Consider the following 16,747-nt stretch of genomic DNA (forward strand, 5'->3'; position numbering starts at 1 on the left):
AACAATACACACACACAAAACTAAATCATGGTTTAATTTGCACAAAAAAGTTTTAAACAAACAAACAAAAAAAAGGATGAAAATGATACACAAAAATAACAGCACACCAATAACTTTTAAAGTAAATTGCGTACATGTGAGCATCTCTAATCAGGGGCCTACATCGGTCCTGTAAAACTGGTACTGACCCCTGTTACAGTCTCTGTGATGAAAAGTTAACACCAAATCAGTTTCTAATGCTGGAAAAGATCTCTGACCTTCTCGATTCTATGCTCACAATAAATTAAAAAAATTACACACTAGCACTTTTAACTTCAGCTGAGATAAGATGAGATAAGATTACAGATTTCAACCGCTGAAGTCGGGCAAGAGATTATTTTACCAGATCCAAAGTTAAATGATGACTTTGAAAAGGTGGAAGTAGTTAAACGTGGTGAAAAAAAAAATATATATATACACACACACACACACACACACATGTAATATCAGAATAATATAATAGTTTTTGAAATAGTTGAACCTTTGGTGAAGGAATATAATTGTTTATTGTAATTTTACACAACAGCATCTGCAATATCAGTTACATATCACAAGCTAAGCTGACGACATATGCATTTAATAACAGAGTAAAAAAAAACACTACAGTGCTCACCACCACCTTTTTTGCTACAATCTCAGAAAATACTGGTATATAACTTTCCCAGAGTTATTTCAAATATTGACTACTTTTGTAATCGCTTTTAATAAATTGTTGTCCAACGTGTGAAGTGTTTGTTTCCTCAGATGGTTGCTGCGAAGCAATTCTTGTGCTATATGAAATTGAGGTAATTTATCAGGCCAAAACTCTCCTTAACCTATAATACTGAACACAATGGCATTCTCGTGCCATCACAAATACCATGTTGTTAAAACTGATTCATGTTGAGATTATCTTGTCAGTTTTGTTTGGATTTGCGTTGAATCCGTGGGGTGCGATAGATGTCCCTTTGCCATGACAACACCAAAAGTTTTTGTCATCTTCAGCTCTCTTTATAAAGTCTTTAAACAGATGTATGGTGCTGGGGAAAGTCTCCAAAATTGTTCATGCTCACAAAAATGAAATCTCAAAATCGTCTTCCTCCTGCCAAAATAAATAAGAAATGATAAAACAATAGTGCATAGTAAGTGTAGTGCTCAATAATGACTGTGAATTGATCATTGTAGGATTTATGATCCCCTTACCTCGCTGTCGGTGACATTAGACGCTGGTCTCTCTTTCTCTTTCTGTTTGTCATAGCTTGTTCGGTCCATAACTAATAAAGAAATACGGCTCCCTCCATTTTTCACCAGAGCAATCACATCAGCCAGACATTTCTCTTCTACATTTTTGCCATTAACTTCCAACACAACATCTCCCACAGCCAGTCCTGCTCTATGTCCAGAACCTCCAGAACCCACCTACAGCAGAAGGGAATTGTCAATCTTACAAAACTCGTCTGCGCTTGTGAGCCCAAGTGCTTGAGAGGTACAAAAGTGCTGGTTCCCACCTCACTGATGAAAGTCCCACGTCTCTGTGGGAGAGAGTCCAGACGAAAGCCGAATCCAAGAGGATCTTTTTCGACAGTGCAGAGTCTAGAACCGCTCGAGCCGTTGTTTCCCTTTGGAGATAGCTCAACATTTATTTCCTCCATTTTTTTCTCAGCTGTTTCGCTGTCACAGAACAGAAGAGGAGACAAGCCCAGCTGTAGGAAGAAAACGAAGAATGGGAAGTAAATGTGGTGTGATCATAAGTTACGGTGCTGGGAAATCTGTTGTTGAACTCTGTGCCAATCCCTTAATTTGCCAATTGTCTCATTTTAATTTAACCCTTGTGCGTGCGAGGACTGAGGCAAATGATACAAGTTTTACGTGTGTGGGGTTGGTTGGACCCCATTTCTACATACAAGGGTTCTGGGAAACACTCTTCTGCAAAGTAATAGTTATTCAGTATCTGAGTAACTATTGTCAGTTTCACAAAGTTTCTGTTTGGGGTTTGGCAACTTTTTACAAGTTTTCTGTACAGCCTATTTAAAAAGTGTATTAATTGTTTGGATGGTTGGTTAGCTGGTTGGTTGATATACTGGGCTGTTGGTTGGTTGCTCTGTTATTCTGATGGTTGGTCAGTCATTTTTATTTGGTTGGTTAATCTCAAAATTGTATTCCTCCTGCCAAAAATAAACAAGCATGCATAGTAAAGAAGGATAGTGCTACGTTGGTTAGTTTATAGTCCATTTTCCTCATTTGTTAGTTACTTGTTTGTTGGTGGATTGGTCAGTTGGCTGTTTGTGTGAGGATGTAGGTTTCTGTGTTGTTTTTTTTAGGGTTAATTTAGTCCCCGTGGCTGTGTGTTTTGCCCTTGATTGTTCCCAGCTGTGTCCCCTGCTCCCTGTCGGATCCTTGTTATGGTTTGTCATATGTCGTGTCTCTGTCCTTGTAGTCTAGTTCTGCTCCAGTTGCTACCAGTGTTTCAGTTCCTTGCCTTATTGCTCACCTGTGCTGCCTGGACTTTTTGTACCCTTCGAGATCACCATTAAAATAATCATTTTGCACTTCTACCTGGGTCCTGCCTCATCCATCCTGACCACCATCAACCCATTTTATGACAGTTTTGAGCTTTAATTGTTTGATAATATGGTTGAATGATTATGGTTGAATCATTCAACCATAAAATTAGTAACCCAACATGTATTTCAACTAGTGATCTTTTCAAGGTAGATCCTGGCTACTGGAGAGGCAGCAGCCACCTAACAAGGTCAAGCAGGTCTAGAATATAAATGGATCTTCAGGCACTTTGTTGTTGGCAGTTTGTTACAAATGTTAAATGGCCTTCTTATGATCTATTCTTAAACAGCAGGTAACATTTTAAATATCCAGTCAAAATCCATAAAGCTTTCCACAAGCCCGTTGCACTATTCCTTTAGGTCAGTTCGAGAAATTACAAGAAGGTCTGGCTCTGTAATTTAGGGATTACCCAAGACTTCTAGACCCTGTCGAGAATGAGATAAGGGATTCTCACCTGGTTGTAAAATCCTAACCCAGACTGGCTGATTGTGGTGATGAAGACCTGCTTTCCACTTAGTCTCACTCTTTCCACAATCTCATCGTGTCTGAGCGAATCCACTGACTCTCCATTGACCTCCAGCAGGATCTCTCCATCCTGCACACCTGCCCTCTCTGCTGGACTGCCGCTGTCCACCTCACGCAGAACATGATCTGTTGAATAAAACAAACCTAAACCTCAGAAAGGCAAGCAAGGTTCCCTTAAATTTGAGCTTGCACCATTTTCTTCCTCTCACAAGTGTTTCCCGATGGTGTCTTCTCCAGCCGGAGAAGAAATCCATATCCTTCTGGCCCAGAGATTAGGCGGAGCTTTCTGGCTCCGAAGGGCAGTTTGTTGGGCACAGCCATGGCGGGCAAAATGGGCATCTTCCTCTGCATGTAGATCTTCTCACTCTCACTGTCTATCACCAGGACTGTGATGCTATTTCCGCATTTTTTCATCTATGACAAAACGGAAATGATCAATTTTGAAATTATACTACTATACAGTATTTAAACATCATCTCACATAGCACAAACCATTCGACTGAGGGCAGAGTGTGTAAGGTGGGACACCATTACTCCGTTCATCCACACCAGGTGATCTCCCTTGCGGACTCCGGCCTTTTCAGCCGCGCCACCTTTCACCAGGTTCACTGAGAAGCAACCTTTCTCTCCTTCGTTACAGACACAGGCAAATCAGCCAACCTCAACATGACAGCTATCTGATCTTGAACATTGGACTGGTGGTGATTGCCAGGAGATGACTTACCTTCCAAGGCAGTAAAGTTGATACCTAAACCTGAGCCAGGCTCCTTGGTGATGTGGCAGAGTCTGGGTGGCTTGCAGGGTTCTTCGTTGAGGGTCCTTGACAACAATCTGAGGTCCTGACCTCCTGCCACAGCCTGCTCATACTCCTCGCCGTCCAGCACCAACATGCATAACAGCTGTCCACTAAGCTTAATCTTCCTAGCAACCTAGTAGATCAAGATATAAAGTACGATTTGCCTCAAGTAAAGAGTGAGTGTCCTCAGGAGAACGTGGTCTTACCTCAGCGTGGGGAACATCATCAACGTAGCAGTTGTTGACCTCTAGTAGTCTGTCTCCATCTCGAAGGCCACTGCGTGCTGCGATGCCCCCTTGCACCACGTTTCTAATCACGTGTCCATTACGATCTCTTTCCACCCGCAAGTTGAAGCCATAGCTCTCCCCGTCTTCTCTTTTAAGAACACACATGCGTGGCCTGGGAATCCACACAGAGTCTGATTTAAAAGAGGAAAGAATGTTCAGTTTAAAAGGACAAGTCTTCTTTATGGTATGCTTTACAGCAGTTTGAAAAAAAAAAAAAAAACCTTCATACCTGTGCAGTCTGTGATGATCATGGCAGGGTTATCAATTCCCTCTTTTGGATCAAATGTAAATTTTCTTTAGGACAAGAATGAATGAAATGTAGATGAAATGTCAAAGTCTTCCAGTTTACGGCAACCCTGAAATGTTCATGCTAAACCAAGTAATACTCTGCTTGCAGATATTGTAATAGGATGCAAAAAGTCTTCTTTCTGTTCAATCCTTTTTCTGGTTGTTACATTCTGTGAAAAGAACTAGTCAAATTGCCTAACTAAGTCATTTCCCTTTCAATTAATAATAACCCAATAAATCTTAAATAAGAGCTGGGCAGTAAATTAGTGTTCAGAATATATTATAACAAATGGAACAAACAAGAAAGGTGACTTACTCTGTCAACATGACGACTTCCAGCACACCATGAAAATCAAAGAACACATGAGATGAATGACTTTGGCTGCATGAAACTCACATTATAAAACTCCTTATCAGCACATCTCCTGATGAAAAGATAAGGGGATTTACATAATACAGTTTACCTTTTAAATTTTTAACCAGCACTTTCAAAATATAACAGTTTGCAATGCTACATACACACACACACACACACACACACACACACACACGCATACACACGCACACACACACTCATTACGTATCAACCATGATATGATAATGCTGATGTAACTGTTGGACCATAAGGCTCTGGTTATATCTACCTAATAGCAAAGCCTCATTCTTACACGACTGGTCATATCTAAGCTTTCACCAACATACATGGTGACTTTGACTAACAAGTGTAACTCCATAAAACTGGGATTGACTTTATTTCGTAATCTTTGGTCTTTGTCCCTTCTAAACACCTGGAGAGATTGCAAATTATATACTCTGTTGGAGTAGCAATGTCCTAAAATATACCAGGAAATATCTGGATTTAGACTGGAGCTATGCTCTCCAGGTGGTGGGGTTAAACACCACCAGAACTAATTCATTCAGGCAGGTGTCAGCACTGGCTCATACAGGGCGTTTTCTGCTTAACAACATCTGAGGCAATGTGCACTGAGCAAGGTCATTTCACTGTGGAACCATAAGCTTCTACGAATGCTATCTGGATTTTCTATGACACACCAACATGACACTGCATAATATTAAAATCAGTGGAAATTGATACAAGATTTTTATGTTGTTGTTTTTTTCTTTTTATGCAAATTAAAATATGAAAAGTGCAAAATGCATTTGCAGCAGCAGCCGTCTGAGTTTGTAAAAAAAAAAGAAAAAAAAGAAAAAATTCCACCCAGTTACAGTTGGAAGTCTTTCTGGATATGTCCCTGCATAGCTCTATTTTCAACCCCTCCCCCCCAGTCTTTGCAAAACAGCTCAAGTTCAGTCAGATTACACAGAGACCATCTGTGAGCATCGATTTCAAAGTCTTCCTGCAGATTATCAATTAGATTAAAGCTGCAGTATATAACTTATAAAAGATGCTTTTTTATATATATATACTTATTAAAATTATCATCATTTCATGAGAGTAAGTCAGATAATCTGTGAAAAATCAAGCTTCTCTGCCTTCTCTCAGTGCTCCCATTATTAATTGCAGAATACACCACTCAGTCAGAAACAACCAATCAGAGCCAGGGGGAAGGTCTTAGCGCTGCTAATCACTTCAGTGCTCACTGTCTCCCCTAGCTCCATGCAGCGTTACAGCTGGTTCAACACAACATATGTTGTTATGAATGCTAAGGCTAGGTAGCATGGCCATCGATGATGACCGTTTTCCTGGAACGGTAAGTTGCTTCTCCACCATTAACACATTGAGCAACATTGATTGACAGCGCTAAAACCCTCCTCCTGGATCTGATTGGACGTTTTTTCACCAGGAGTGGTGCATTTCTTCAGCCTAATATTAGTTTTCTCTTTTTAATAAATTTGCAAAAAACTTCAAAAACTTTGCTCCACATTGTCACACAATGGAGTACTTGTGTGAAGAATCTTAATGAAAAGATTCATTTAATATAATTTGGAATAAGGCTGTATCAGCTAGTTAGTCAGTCAAGTTTAATTGGTTATCACACTTCAGTAACGAGACAGTTCAAAGTACTTTAGATCATAAAACACAAGAATAAAAAGTCATAAAAACAACATGCAACCAAATAAACTTTACATTTTGACAAGTACCATCATCAGAATTGTACACATCAAATATGTTAGTCAATGTTCAAATTATTATGGTTCAAAAGGTGGGTGCCTTGATTTAAAGGAATTCTGTATTTCTGCTGTTATGCAGTTTTCTGGAAGTTTATTCCAGATTTGTGCTGCATAGAAGCTGCTTCTCCACATTTGGTTCTGGTTCAAGGGATGCAGAGCAGACCAGACCCAGAAGACCTGAGTGGTCTGGAGGGTTGATACAACAACAGAACATATTTGCTGTATAGTGGTGCTAAACCATTCAGCTATGTATAAACTAACAACAGTATTTTAAAATCTATCCTCTGAGCTACAGGGAGCCAGGATTTTGAAAGGAATGATGCTCTTTATCTGCCCAATTTTAATGAGAACGCGAGCAGCAGCGTTCTGGACCAAGCTGTTTGTTTTGTGATGAGGACGATATGTTCAGGGAATGTACGGCGTTATTTTCCCACCACACACAAAGTTTTGCATGTTGGCCAAAATATTTGAAAATCGTTTCTGAACAGAACATACAGAACGTGTATGCTGTGTCATCCAGACTTGGGTTGCTCTTTTGACATTTTACAGTTGCTCCTTGATCCTTTTGAGGCTTTCATAGAATAACTGGAATTTACACTGAGATGAAACTACTCACATTCACTAATTAATTGACTTTTTAAGACAGTTGATTGCCTGAGATTCAATTTAGGGGTATCCAGACTAGAAGTACTGTATATTAATCTTAGGTAATCCACCATGTTTTTCGGTTGTTTTGTTTGTCACATAAAAATTCCCGTAAAGAGCATTAAAGCTTGTTCTTGCATTGTGACAAAATTGGTAACAGTTGGTTCAAATACTGTTGCGAGGTGCTGCGGACATTTGTATTTGTCTTCCAGATGAAAGGAGATGATATGAAAATGCCAGCAGTGTCACACTGAGCTGTCACTGTGGCCTTATCTATCAGTCCAACATGGTGTTGAAACAAAATTTCTGCCTTCATTACAGAGCTAAGAGTTTTGAATGCTAAACAATGTTTGGCTCTTTCAGCAGATCAGTGTCACTCCCCTCAGGCACCTCTGGACAGCTAATGGGTCACTGTTTGCTTTTCCTCTCATAAACCTCCTTTTCAATCCTTATGTAAGGGGGAAGCCCAAATACAATGATAGCTAATAATGTGCACAGCTGGGGAGTTTGTGCTTTAAATAGGTATCACTTAAAAAACAACAACAAAAAAACAACAAAAAAAACAAAAAAAAAGTCCTATTAGCAACATGTAAAAATATTTTTTCGGCAACTGTGAATGTAATCAGTCAATCAAGTGAAACTATGTTCTTTTTCAAGGCATTATTCCTGTGCAGCACAATCAGAATAGTGGGAAAACGAGCAAAAAGAACGCTGCCTGGTGAACATAAAGGGGGGTATGAAAAAAAAAAAATTAACAAACCGGATAGACATGAATGGAATTATTGATACAGTAAAGCCACAAGACAAGCATGTAAGAAAACCAAATAAACTCACGCCTTACCTTCACCTGAGCTCATGCTGTGCTTCTGTCACGTCAGGTCAGCAAACCCTCACCGAGAGACGGACCTTTGTGGTTGTATGTGCAGAGACTCCTCCCTCTGAGGGTTACTGTTTAATCAGACTGGGACGTTTTGAGCACACATGTCAGTGTCACATTGTTCTGTAGACAAAACGCACCGGACGCTTCAGGGAAAGTTACAGATCATTGTTCTGCCGCAGTTACAGAATTACAACCCAGAGTGGCTGTCAGGGTCAGGGCCTGTCTGCTGCCTTCATGATGTTGATTTTTCACAAACGTTCTCTAGCAAACATCTGAGGCCTTGAATAGGCCCGGAACTGTTCAATTTAGTCTAGGATTAAATTACAAAAAAAGTGGATTGTAGTATCTGCTTCCAGTTTTGCGTCAAGATATGTACAGGAAATGATCTAAACTGTCTCGAATCTAATTTTTGCGTCGAGACGGGAGAAGGATAAAACGCAACGTAAGCCTAGAACCGTTGAAGCGTGAAAAAAGATCCTGACACAGAAAGAAAACAATAAACAATATGTTGGTTTATTATCAGCGTAAGTGGGACAAAACTTGGCCCAGAAACATCAAACTTTCCCTGGAACATTTTGAGGTCAAAGAAAACACATTCTTTGTGAAAGAGGGTTACAGCTGGCACAAGCAGCCTCCTCATTTCACTGAGCACGAGTTGTTTCCTAGTGGATTCATTCTTTTGCTGATCAGACAATCAAACATGTAACCAACAGAAGCCACAGCGAAAGAAAACGTGAATGGCTACAAAAGAAAAGTAAAGAAAACGTGTTTTCTCTGTAGCTTGCAAAGGGATACTAAGCCAAATGTTAATGAATGTATAAATATAAGCTGTAAAAATATCTTTAAAACCCTAAATTCCTAATTTTTTTGTTCAAGAGTTTATGAAGATGCATAAAAATTAACTTAAACTGAATTTATTTGAATTGAATATTGATACAGTAAAGTTTGTTTGTTTGTTTGTTTTTTTAAATGAAAAACATCATTTGTGACTATAACACTTTTGTAAAACTTGACCAAATTATTTCACATGGCAGAGCATTTTATATAAAAATCATTGTCTTTAAAAATAGTAATAAAAGTTACAAGTTCACAGAGATGGGTCTTTGATGGTCAACAGCACAGTACAGACAATGATATGGTCTAATTTAAATTGGGAAGTGTACTTTATACTGTAGAATTAGAAGTTAGTATTTTTGTTGAAAATTCTTCATTTAAGGTTGATTAATTCATCCCGCCACAAGATGGCACCAAACTCCAAACTAAGTCTGGTCATCGGTGACACGATTGCGTTTCTCTCTGTATAAATTACTTGAATATATTTGAAGTTGATTAAACTATGTTTTCTATTTCTTGGCTAAAGTGTATGTTTATTAAAGGCAAGCTGCTAACACATAAAATATTCATTTAGCCTGAATATGCAGCTGTAGCCACATGCTAATGATTTTCGAGCCTGTTTCTGTTCCTCGGTAGTTTAAGATTGACTAGTTTCAGATTTTACATCAAAATTCCATGTTTATATTGGACCTTCTCAACTCTGACATTAATCCCCTCTGTCAAACTGTACTTCTGTATGCTTCAGAGTTGAACAGGGCCACATACACATAGTCAATTAGTAACTTCCCTTCAACCAGGATTCAAAGGTTAAGCTATATTGGGCTGCATATGACTGAAGAGGAATGGTACAATATACCGGAAGTTCAAAAAGATTGAGTTGAACATTTGGCTATCATCAATATGTTTTGGCAATGACAAAAGTGTTGAGTGTTTTAGACTTGATCATTTTGATGTTACCATTTTTCTATACAGAAGAATAATAAAAATGTTACATAAGATTTAAAGACTTTTATTTGTAACCCCATCCATTCTTGTCTTATTGGTGTGAGTTATTTCTTGGCTTCTGTCTCCATCTGCTTTTAAAGAGATGACCCTGTGTTTTTTCTTGAGACATCGCCTTTGCGCTTTTCCCTGGTGACACAGCGTTCCATCATGCTTCAAAATACACATTATAACCACGTGAATTGAAAAACTGATATTTGAGGACATTTTGGTCCCAGTACTTCTTCATGGTATTGTTTCTGGGCACCCCAGACGTGCATTGCAGGCAGGTGCTTCAGTGTTGGTAGAATGCAAGAATCAAAGTGTAATCTACAGTAAAAGGGAGGATTTATCAGAGATCAGTCTTCTGCTGCTCATCCTTGAACTCTGCAGAATTTCAGTCTGTCCTTGAGGTTTTATTGGACAAAAGTGAGTCCTTTACTACCCATCTTGTCACGAGACGGTAGTCTAAAAGTCTCTGACTCAATGTGCATACAGATACTGTCTCTGTTGAGTGTCAACACTAAGCTAGAGCAAGTTTTGTTTATTTGTCCAGCCATGGCAAATCATATGGAGAAGCTTATTGCCCACATGTGGCAGTGCAGTTTTGCACTAAGATATCCAAAGAATGTCTTCTAATGCTTAGTTGACTTTATTCTTAATCACGACTGTATCTGGAATCAAAGTAGTCAGCAGCAACCCCAGGTAGACAGACACCAGACTACCACCCTACAGAGTAGCCATATGACATAGAGGCAAGTGGGCAGCAAAGCACACCCCCAGGCCTGTGAGGCACAGAGAGAAACACTGGGTACTAAATCCCCCATAACCGTCTCTGGCAGTCCACAACAGCCAGTACTCAGAGAGATCAAGGAAGGAAAGTCACCGTGCCATCCTACATGATCGGCCAGGCCCGGGGAGGTCTACAGACCAGTAACCTCACCGTGCCAGCTCACAGCCAACTTTTAACATGCCCAATAGCCACAGGCCTCAAGCCAGGAACCACCTATGCTTCAACATGGCATAAGCTCCCAGGAACAAAAGAGGGCCATGCTCCCCAACACACTCCCCCCTCACAACACTGGAGCATGCTTTTTCACTTAGCTAGGTCATTGTACCTGGCAATGACAGCATGTAGGCTAGTGTGTACTTAACAAAAATGACAAAAGTGAAAAAGTATCTGGGTGAATGTGTAGATTTACAGACAACTTTAATGACTAAATAATCAACATTCCTCTAATTATGGTCAGTGGAAAAGCAGCCAACCTTCCAAATCCAGTCCAAAAGCCAAGAGAACTAATCACAACAATTTTAAAATACTACCAGTAAGTCCGGCTCAATGAAAAATACAATATAAAGAAGTGTAGAGTGACTTGTGGCAACTCTATACAGTATTGCAATATGTTTCTAACATTTGCACAATGGAAGAGATGATAGATCTTCCCCAATTAACTTGAATCTGTAAGATGACAGACAAAAAAGAACTGGAAAAAAAGGTTGGCCTTTTTGCTTAATCTGAACCTTCTTAACAGGGAAGAAATGGATGTGAAAAAGAGAGAGTAAGGGGATAAAACAGAGAACAGAGGACCCATTAGGGCTTTTTTCATTCTTGGCAGTCCCACTCAGTCATCCTTGGTGGTATCCTCTCAGCCAAAGGAAGATGCAGAGCTCCCATCTGTGCTTTAATCCTGGCCAAAGCACAGTGGAGTACTGTGGCAGCCAAAAGTCTGTATAGTTACTACTGGATATAATTCACAGGATTTGCTGCCCATCTATCAGATCTAAGCCTGGCTACACATTGACCTTAAGGACAGAGACTATAAAACTTCAACTGCACCTCTCGTTTTTATTAAACTTGAAATTAAAACCTGCCAAAGGAAGCTAGTGCAGCTTTCTCGTAGAGAGACCGAAGGTGACACACATTGGTTCTCTGTGAGTGTCTGTGTCTGCCAGTTTCCTTGGCCTGTGAATCCATGGCAACAGCAGCATGAATGGGCCATTTGGGGCAGCCTTCACTGGACGCTGCATCTGAATCACACTCATTTAACGGGTTGAATAAAAAGCTTATGCACAGGTGATGATAAGGTGAATTACAATACAAGGCTTGGGTACAGGGGGGAAAGATGAGTCATGACTAACGTTTTTATTTCAGGATTTCAGTCCCTTGGCTAGAAGATGCAAAAAGATCAGAGGACATATATTTAGATGATGTAGATATTTTTTCGTCCACTAATAAGTCATCTTTAATTTCAGGTATTATTGCCAGTGTTGTCATGGCTGATAAGTCTCTTTGACATCAAATGAAGAATTGGAACACCACCTAGTGTATGGAGTGGCAGATCAAAGTTGCAGTCCTCTTTTTAAGTAGGGGGCTTGGAGAGTATGTTTCAACTTGGCATAGAAAGTAGAGCAGCTCTTTACCCTGATGAGTTTTGTTGTTGTTTTCCTTGTACTTTCTAGATGTGGAGAATGCTTACTACTATGCAAGCCGAAATATTTTGTGATGGACTCTGCAAGCTTGTCAACTGCACTGTTTGCTGTGCTCGTGGTCTTGACATGAAGCTTGTCTGGTTTGGTAAATTTGGGGTTCCAAATACATACAAGATTCTGGATGAAAACTACTGAAATTATCTTCTTCCACAGAGTGACTCGATTCAGCTTTAAAAATAAGATTTTTTAGAAAGGTCTGTTATCTGGGAGGAGCTCAAAGTAGAACCACTGCTGTTTCACACCGAAAAGATTCGGATTCAGTTCAGGTGGTCTGGACATCATATGAAAGGGCCTTCTGCTCTTACCTGTAGAGAGCGTGTCCCACGAGGAAAAGTAAGCATTTTTGTCGAATTGCAGAACTGAGATACTGAGATACATAAGATACTTTATTAAGTTCTTATCATAAAATCTGCAGAGTATGTTTTTTGTTGATTTTTGCTCTAAAATGCTTGCTGACCTTTCTGACCTCTGTTGATGCCAGTGCTGAAATACCACAAATGTAGTTGTCAACCACACACAGATGACAAATACCATGTACTCACTTTCCTGCAAACTCTACTTTTTCAGAAGTCACGACTGCTGGGTCATCAAAATAAGATCTCTACGAATGGATCTCAGCAGTCAGTTATACATTGTGTAACAATGTCACATCCTCTGCCAAGAAAAATTGTGGATGTAAAAAAGGGAAACGAGTACTACCAAGTCTCACTCCACCTTACAGATATAGCATGTTTGTGTTCAAACATTTAAAGCAGTAGCAAAACATTTTTAGTGAAGGTGACATCCATCTATGTAGACCAAAGGTAATTTTCTGCACTTGCACATGGATCTATATTTAATAATTGGACAGTGTGAGATAATATTTTGCACATTAAGCATTTCTTTAAAGTGAACCACTTTGTTGTTTTTAAGCCCAAAATGCATCTGCGTAGAAAAGAAAATGCCTAACACCTGGTTCAAAAAAGTTGCACGTCTTGTTTGGGTTTGACTGATTTGATTGGCTATAATCCTACACACCGCGTAGTAATGACGTTAATTTACAAAGACGAATGATGTGGCAAAAATCAAAGGGCGAATAGAAAAAAATAGTTCCACTTTTGCGTCTATAATCGCATACTAAAGCAATAAAGTCCAACTTTTCTGCTTTTAGATTTTAACACAACGATGTTTACTGTGGATAAGTAAAAATACAATTTAAAATATTATTTAGTTAGAGCATAATGCACTTTTTAAAGAAGTGTGACACGGTATTCATCCGCCTCGTCGACTGCACTTTCATTTCCGGGATGTTTTCTCTGCTGACCAACCTCCATCGCCATTGCAGGTCCAGGGAGTCGGTGTAGTGGCAGTCGGTAATTAGCCGGGGAAACACCTCAACCGAAAGCTGACGGGACGAATGAAAAGTATCCTCACACCGGCAACACACTCTGCGGAAGGTTTTCAATCATTTGAGAAGTGGGTTTTAGAGTAGAGCCTCCCTGGCTGTCCGGCTAGGACCTGTGAGAAGCAGCAGCCTTAGTTTGTTAGCATTAGAAGAAATCGGAGGAGGGTGACAGGGGAACCGCCATGGCTCAGATCCTTCCTATTCGCTTTCAGGAGCATCTACAGGTACGTGGAGAAACTAATGAATGGCATACTTGTTTAGCGAAGTTTGTCTGTCTTTATCCCCTATAACGTGATAAACTGTGGTTTCAGAGACTTTCTGAACTGAAGTTTGAGATTGCTAGCAGGCTAAGGTAGCTTTCGAGAGCTATGCTAACTAGCTTGACAGGGTGGATGACGTTTATCTGAACTAGCATCTAGCAAGCTTGCTAACACACCGAATAGACGCACTTGCTCTTAATTCAACCAAGAGTCTCTGATATAATGGCATAACTCTTAAAAAAATTTAATTGTGACAGTTTCAAACTTTTCTCAAGTTTTTTTTCGACAACTTATACGTCCTTGACGGCATTATTGGATGGCAGCAATGGTTAGAGTACACACAGATGTAATTTTTAGCTGTCAATCATAAATCTTTTCCAGTGTTATAGACCTAGGTGTTGCATAATTATTTTATGATCTTAATTAACATAATTAGCTGCACGTTTGCTTGTGTTAAACACGGTGAAGGCGGGGAAGGTAAAGTGAACTCATTTTTACTCGAGTAATTTTATTCGAAAGAGTCGTGGTTCAGAAGCATATTATCATGGCCAGTTGTAGAATGGGTCATGTGGTATCGGACTATTCAAGTCAGGTGTATTGTCCATGTTGGCTGAGGCCGGTGGACCCACCGAGCCTTTTGAGTCAAACCGCTTAAAAAAAATCAGTGAAACAAACTACCATGTCGGGTTTACTCAAAGTAAAAAGTAGCTACATTTCTTTGTGGTTCTGAAGTTTCTTGTGAGGTTACTCATATCTCCTGTTTTAAAAGGCCACACCTTTACCATCACCTGATTATAGCAAGTTGTCGTAAAGGTATCAAAATAAGGCAGCAATATGCTGTTTTTCTAGATTTAAAACATTAGGAATTAAAGTTTTTCAATCAAGATTAATGGGTACTGCATCTACTTGTTAAACTATTTTTACACTTCAGCTTTATAGAATCAGAATGGGGAGCTGACAGCTGAAGTATGAACTTGAACTACACAAACATTATATAGGCACTGCAACCCCCTTCACTGTCTGTACATCATTGACCCTTGAGAAAAGGTCAAGGTTAGGCACAGCCCCTCTTTAAAAAAAACAAACCCAAAAACATTTGTCATCCCTTCTTTCCACAAAAAACTGATGCAGATGATGATTCCCATGGGAAGTTTAGGATAAATTACTGTTGCTTTTCAGTGCATTTGCATGTTACATATGTTGGGGCTTGCTTAAATAGTAACTGAAATGTCTTCCTAAAAACAAGTGAAGTGTAAAGTATTCATCTTGGCTATTATCACAGCTTTTGATGAGTTAATATGTGGGCCTGTCACAGGAGGCTTTATGGAGGCTGGGCTTCACAAAGCTGTGCAGAGAGCTTTTGTATTCAGTTACAATGGGGGGGAAAAAAATTCTAGAATAATTTTTCACTTGTTTAAAAAGCACTTTGATTGCAGGAGGGGAGATGAACATAAAATTACTTTACAGATTAATCTGCAGCACTGCTCTGATGCTGCTTTCCTCTTGAATTGTTCTGTTTTGGAAACCATCAATTTTGATTTCCTTTCAGATTAAGATAACAATACTTTCTCATGAAACTGAAAGTTGCTTAGTTATATTTTTCCTCCCGATTTGAATCGTAAATAGTTCATTCATTGCCTTTTGCTACTTCCCAGTTGGTTTGTGATTTTCTTACACTTTCCCTGATTATCATGTTTGGGTCTCAAAGCATTTTCTCGTGACAAATCGGCTCCCAGGAGATCATTGGTAGTCATCACTAATGCATGATATGCATATGCTATTTCATACATGTTTCAAAACTTTCATGTTAGCTGGGGTTGCTGTGAAAGGAAAAGTGTCCTCAAATGTCCACTACCTTTTTTTTTTGTCTGAATTTTTAGTAATGTTAAAGATGGTTCTCATTATTTTAAGTATTTTTGCATGTTGGTTTGTTAGGAGATACAGTTGGTTAACCCTTTATTTCACCAGGCAAAACCTTAACAATTTCTTGTCTGAAAATGTTAAAACACTGAAAAGGAACAAAAAACTTTGTTTTGCAGAATACATTCATTCTGCAAAACTATTAAATACTATATATTTTTTTTTGTCAAAAATGGCATGTTTAATGGTATTTAAAAATAAGGATATGTACTGAAACTGAGTAATCCCACTTGAAAGTAGCTGTTTGATCCTCTTAATGTATGTAAATGCACAGTATGCAGACAGGAATATTTCTGGTAACTTTTTATAATTTTTGGATTTAAAATGCGGTGATGCTGCTTGTAATCTGCATAAATCAACAGAATATTACTATTTTTCTTGCATCTGATTTCAAGGTACTGAATATGAACTACACTGTGGACTTAAAGTTTCTTTTTAAAAAGAAATAATTGAGAAGTGAGTGTGAACAGTTAAATATCACTTTGATTGAAACTTGAAGAAATTTCTGTGTCCTTATTGGTGAAGTCCTGGAGAAAGAAGTCATCTTTACTAGAAGAGATTTAATGAGAAATGATTAGCATCTCATGTTAACATTTCGGGGCGTTTGGAGCTCACTGGTATATTGAGATAAATGCTGATTTCTTAGCTTTAGCACAGAAAGTCTCAGTCAGCAAAAACTGTTCTTTGGCGACTCTCTATCTCCCGTTTCCTGCCGTCTGTTACACTCCTTCAAACTCGGCAAGC

At 39.1% G+C, this 16,747-nt stretch overlaps 2 protein-coding genes and 1 long non-coding RNA gene across 6 annotated transcripts in view; 1 reads left to right on the forward strand and 2 right to left on the reverse strand.

Moving 5' to 3' along the window:
• Positions 1-526: 526 nt before the first annotated feature.
• nherf4b (NHERF family PDZ scaffold protein 4b) lies at positions 527-8,174 on the reverse strand. The gene is made up of 11 exons (XM_007557957.2): positions 8,096-8,174; positions 4,793-4,808; positions 4,418-4,482; positions 4,108-4,319; positions 3,830-4,034; positions 3,598-3,734; positions 3,315-3,519; positions 3,035-3,231; positions 1,527-1,721; positions 1,222-1,437; positions 527-1,120 (listed from the first exon to the last, which is right to left on the reverse strand). Exons 1-11 carry the CDS (start codon positions 8,109-8,111, stop codon positions 1,088-1,090), a joined length of 1,497 nt encoding a protein of 498 aa, XP_007558019.1. The 5' UTR covers positions 8,112-8,174; the 3' UTR covers positions 527-1,087.
• Positions 8,175-8,324: 150 nt separating this feature from the next.
• Positions 8,325-13,812, reverse strand: LOC107836865 (uncharacterized). The gene is made up of 3 exons (XR_001662838.1): positions 13,743-13,812; positions 11,538-11,546; positions 8,325-8,337 (listed from the first exon to the last, which is right to left on the reverse strand). It is a non-coding gene; the product is annotated as an uncharacterized LOC107836865 (long non-coding RNA).
• cltca (clathrin, heavy chain a (Hc)) overlaps positions 13,757-16,747 on the forward strand; it is a 28,193-nt gene continuing 25,202 nt past the window's right edge. For all 4 annotated transcript variants that reach the window (XM_016674306.1, XM_007557958.2, XM_016674307.1 and 1 more), the window contains exon 1: positions 13,757-14,047. In XM_016674306.1, the coding sequence (XP_016529792.1) occupies positions 14,006-14,047 (42 nt within the window). In that variant the 5' untranslated portion in view covers positions 13,757-14,005. The remainder of the gene's footprint in view (positions 14,048-16,747) is intronic.

The sequence above is a fragment of the Poecilia formosa genome, unplaced genomic scaffold (assembly GCF_000485575.1).
Source record: "Poecilia formosa unplaced genomic scaffold, Poecilia_formosa-5.1.2 Scaffold93, whole genome shotgun sequence".
NCBI classification, from domain to species: Eukaryota; Metazoa; Chordata; class Actinopteri; order Cyprinodontiformes; family Poeciliidae; genus Poecilia; species Poecilia formosa.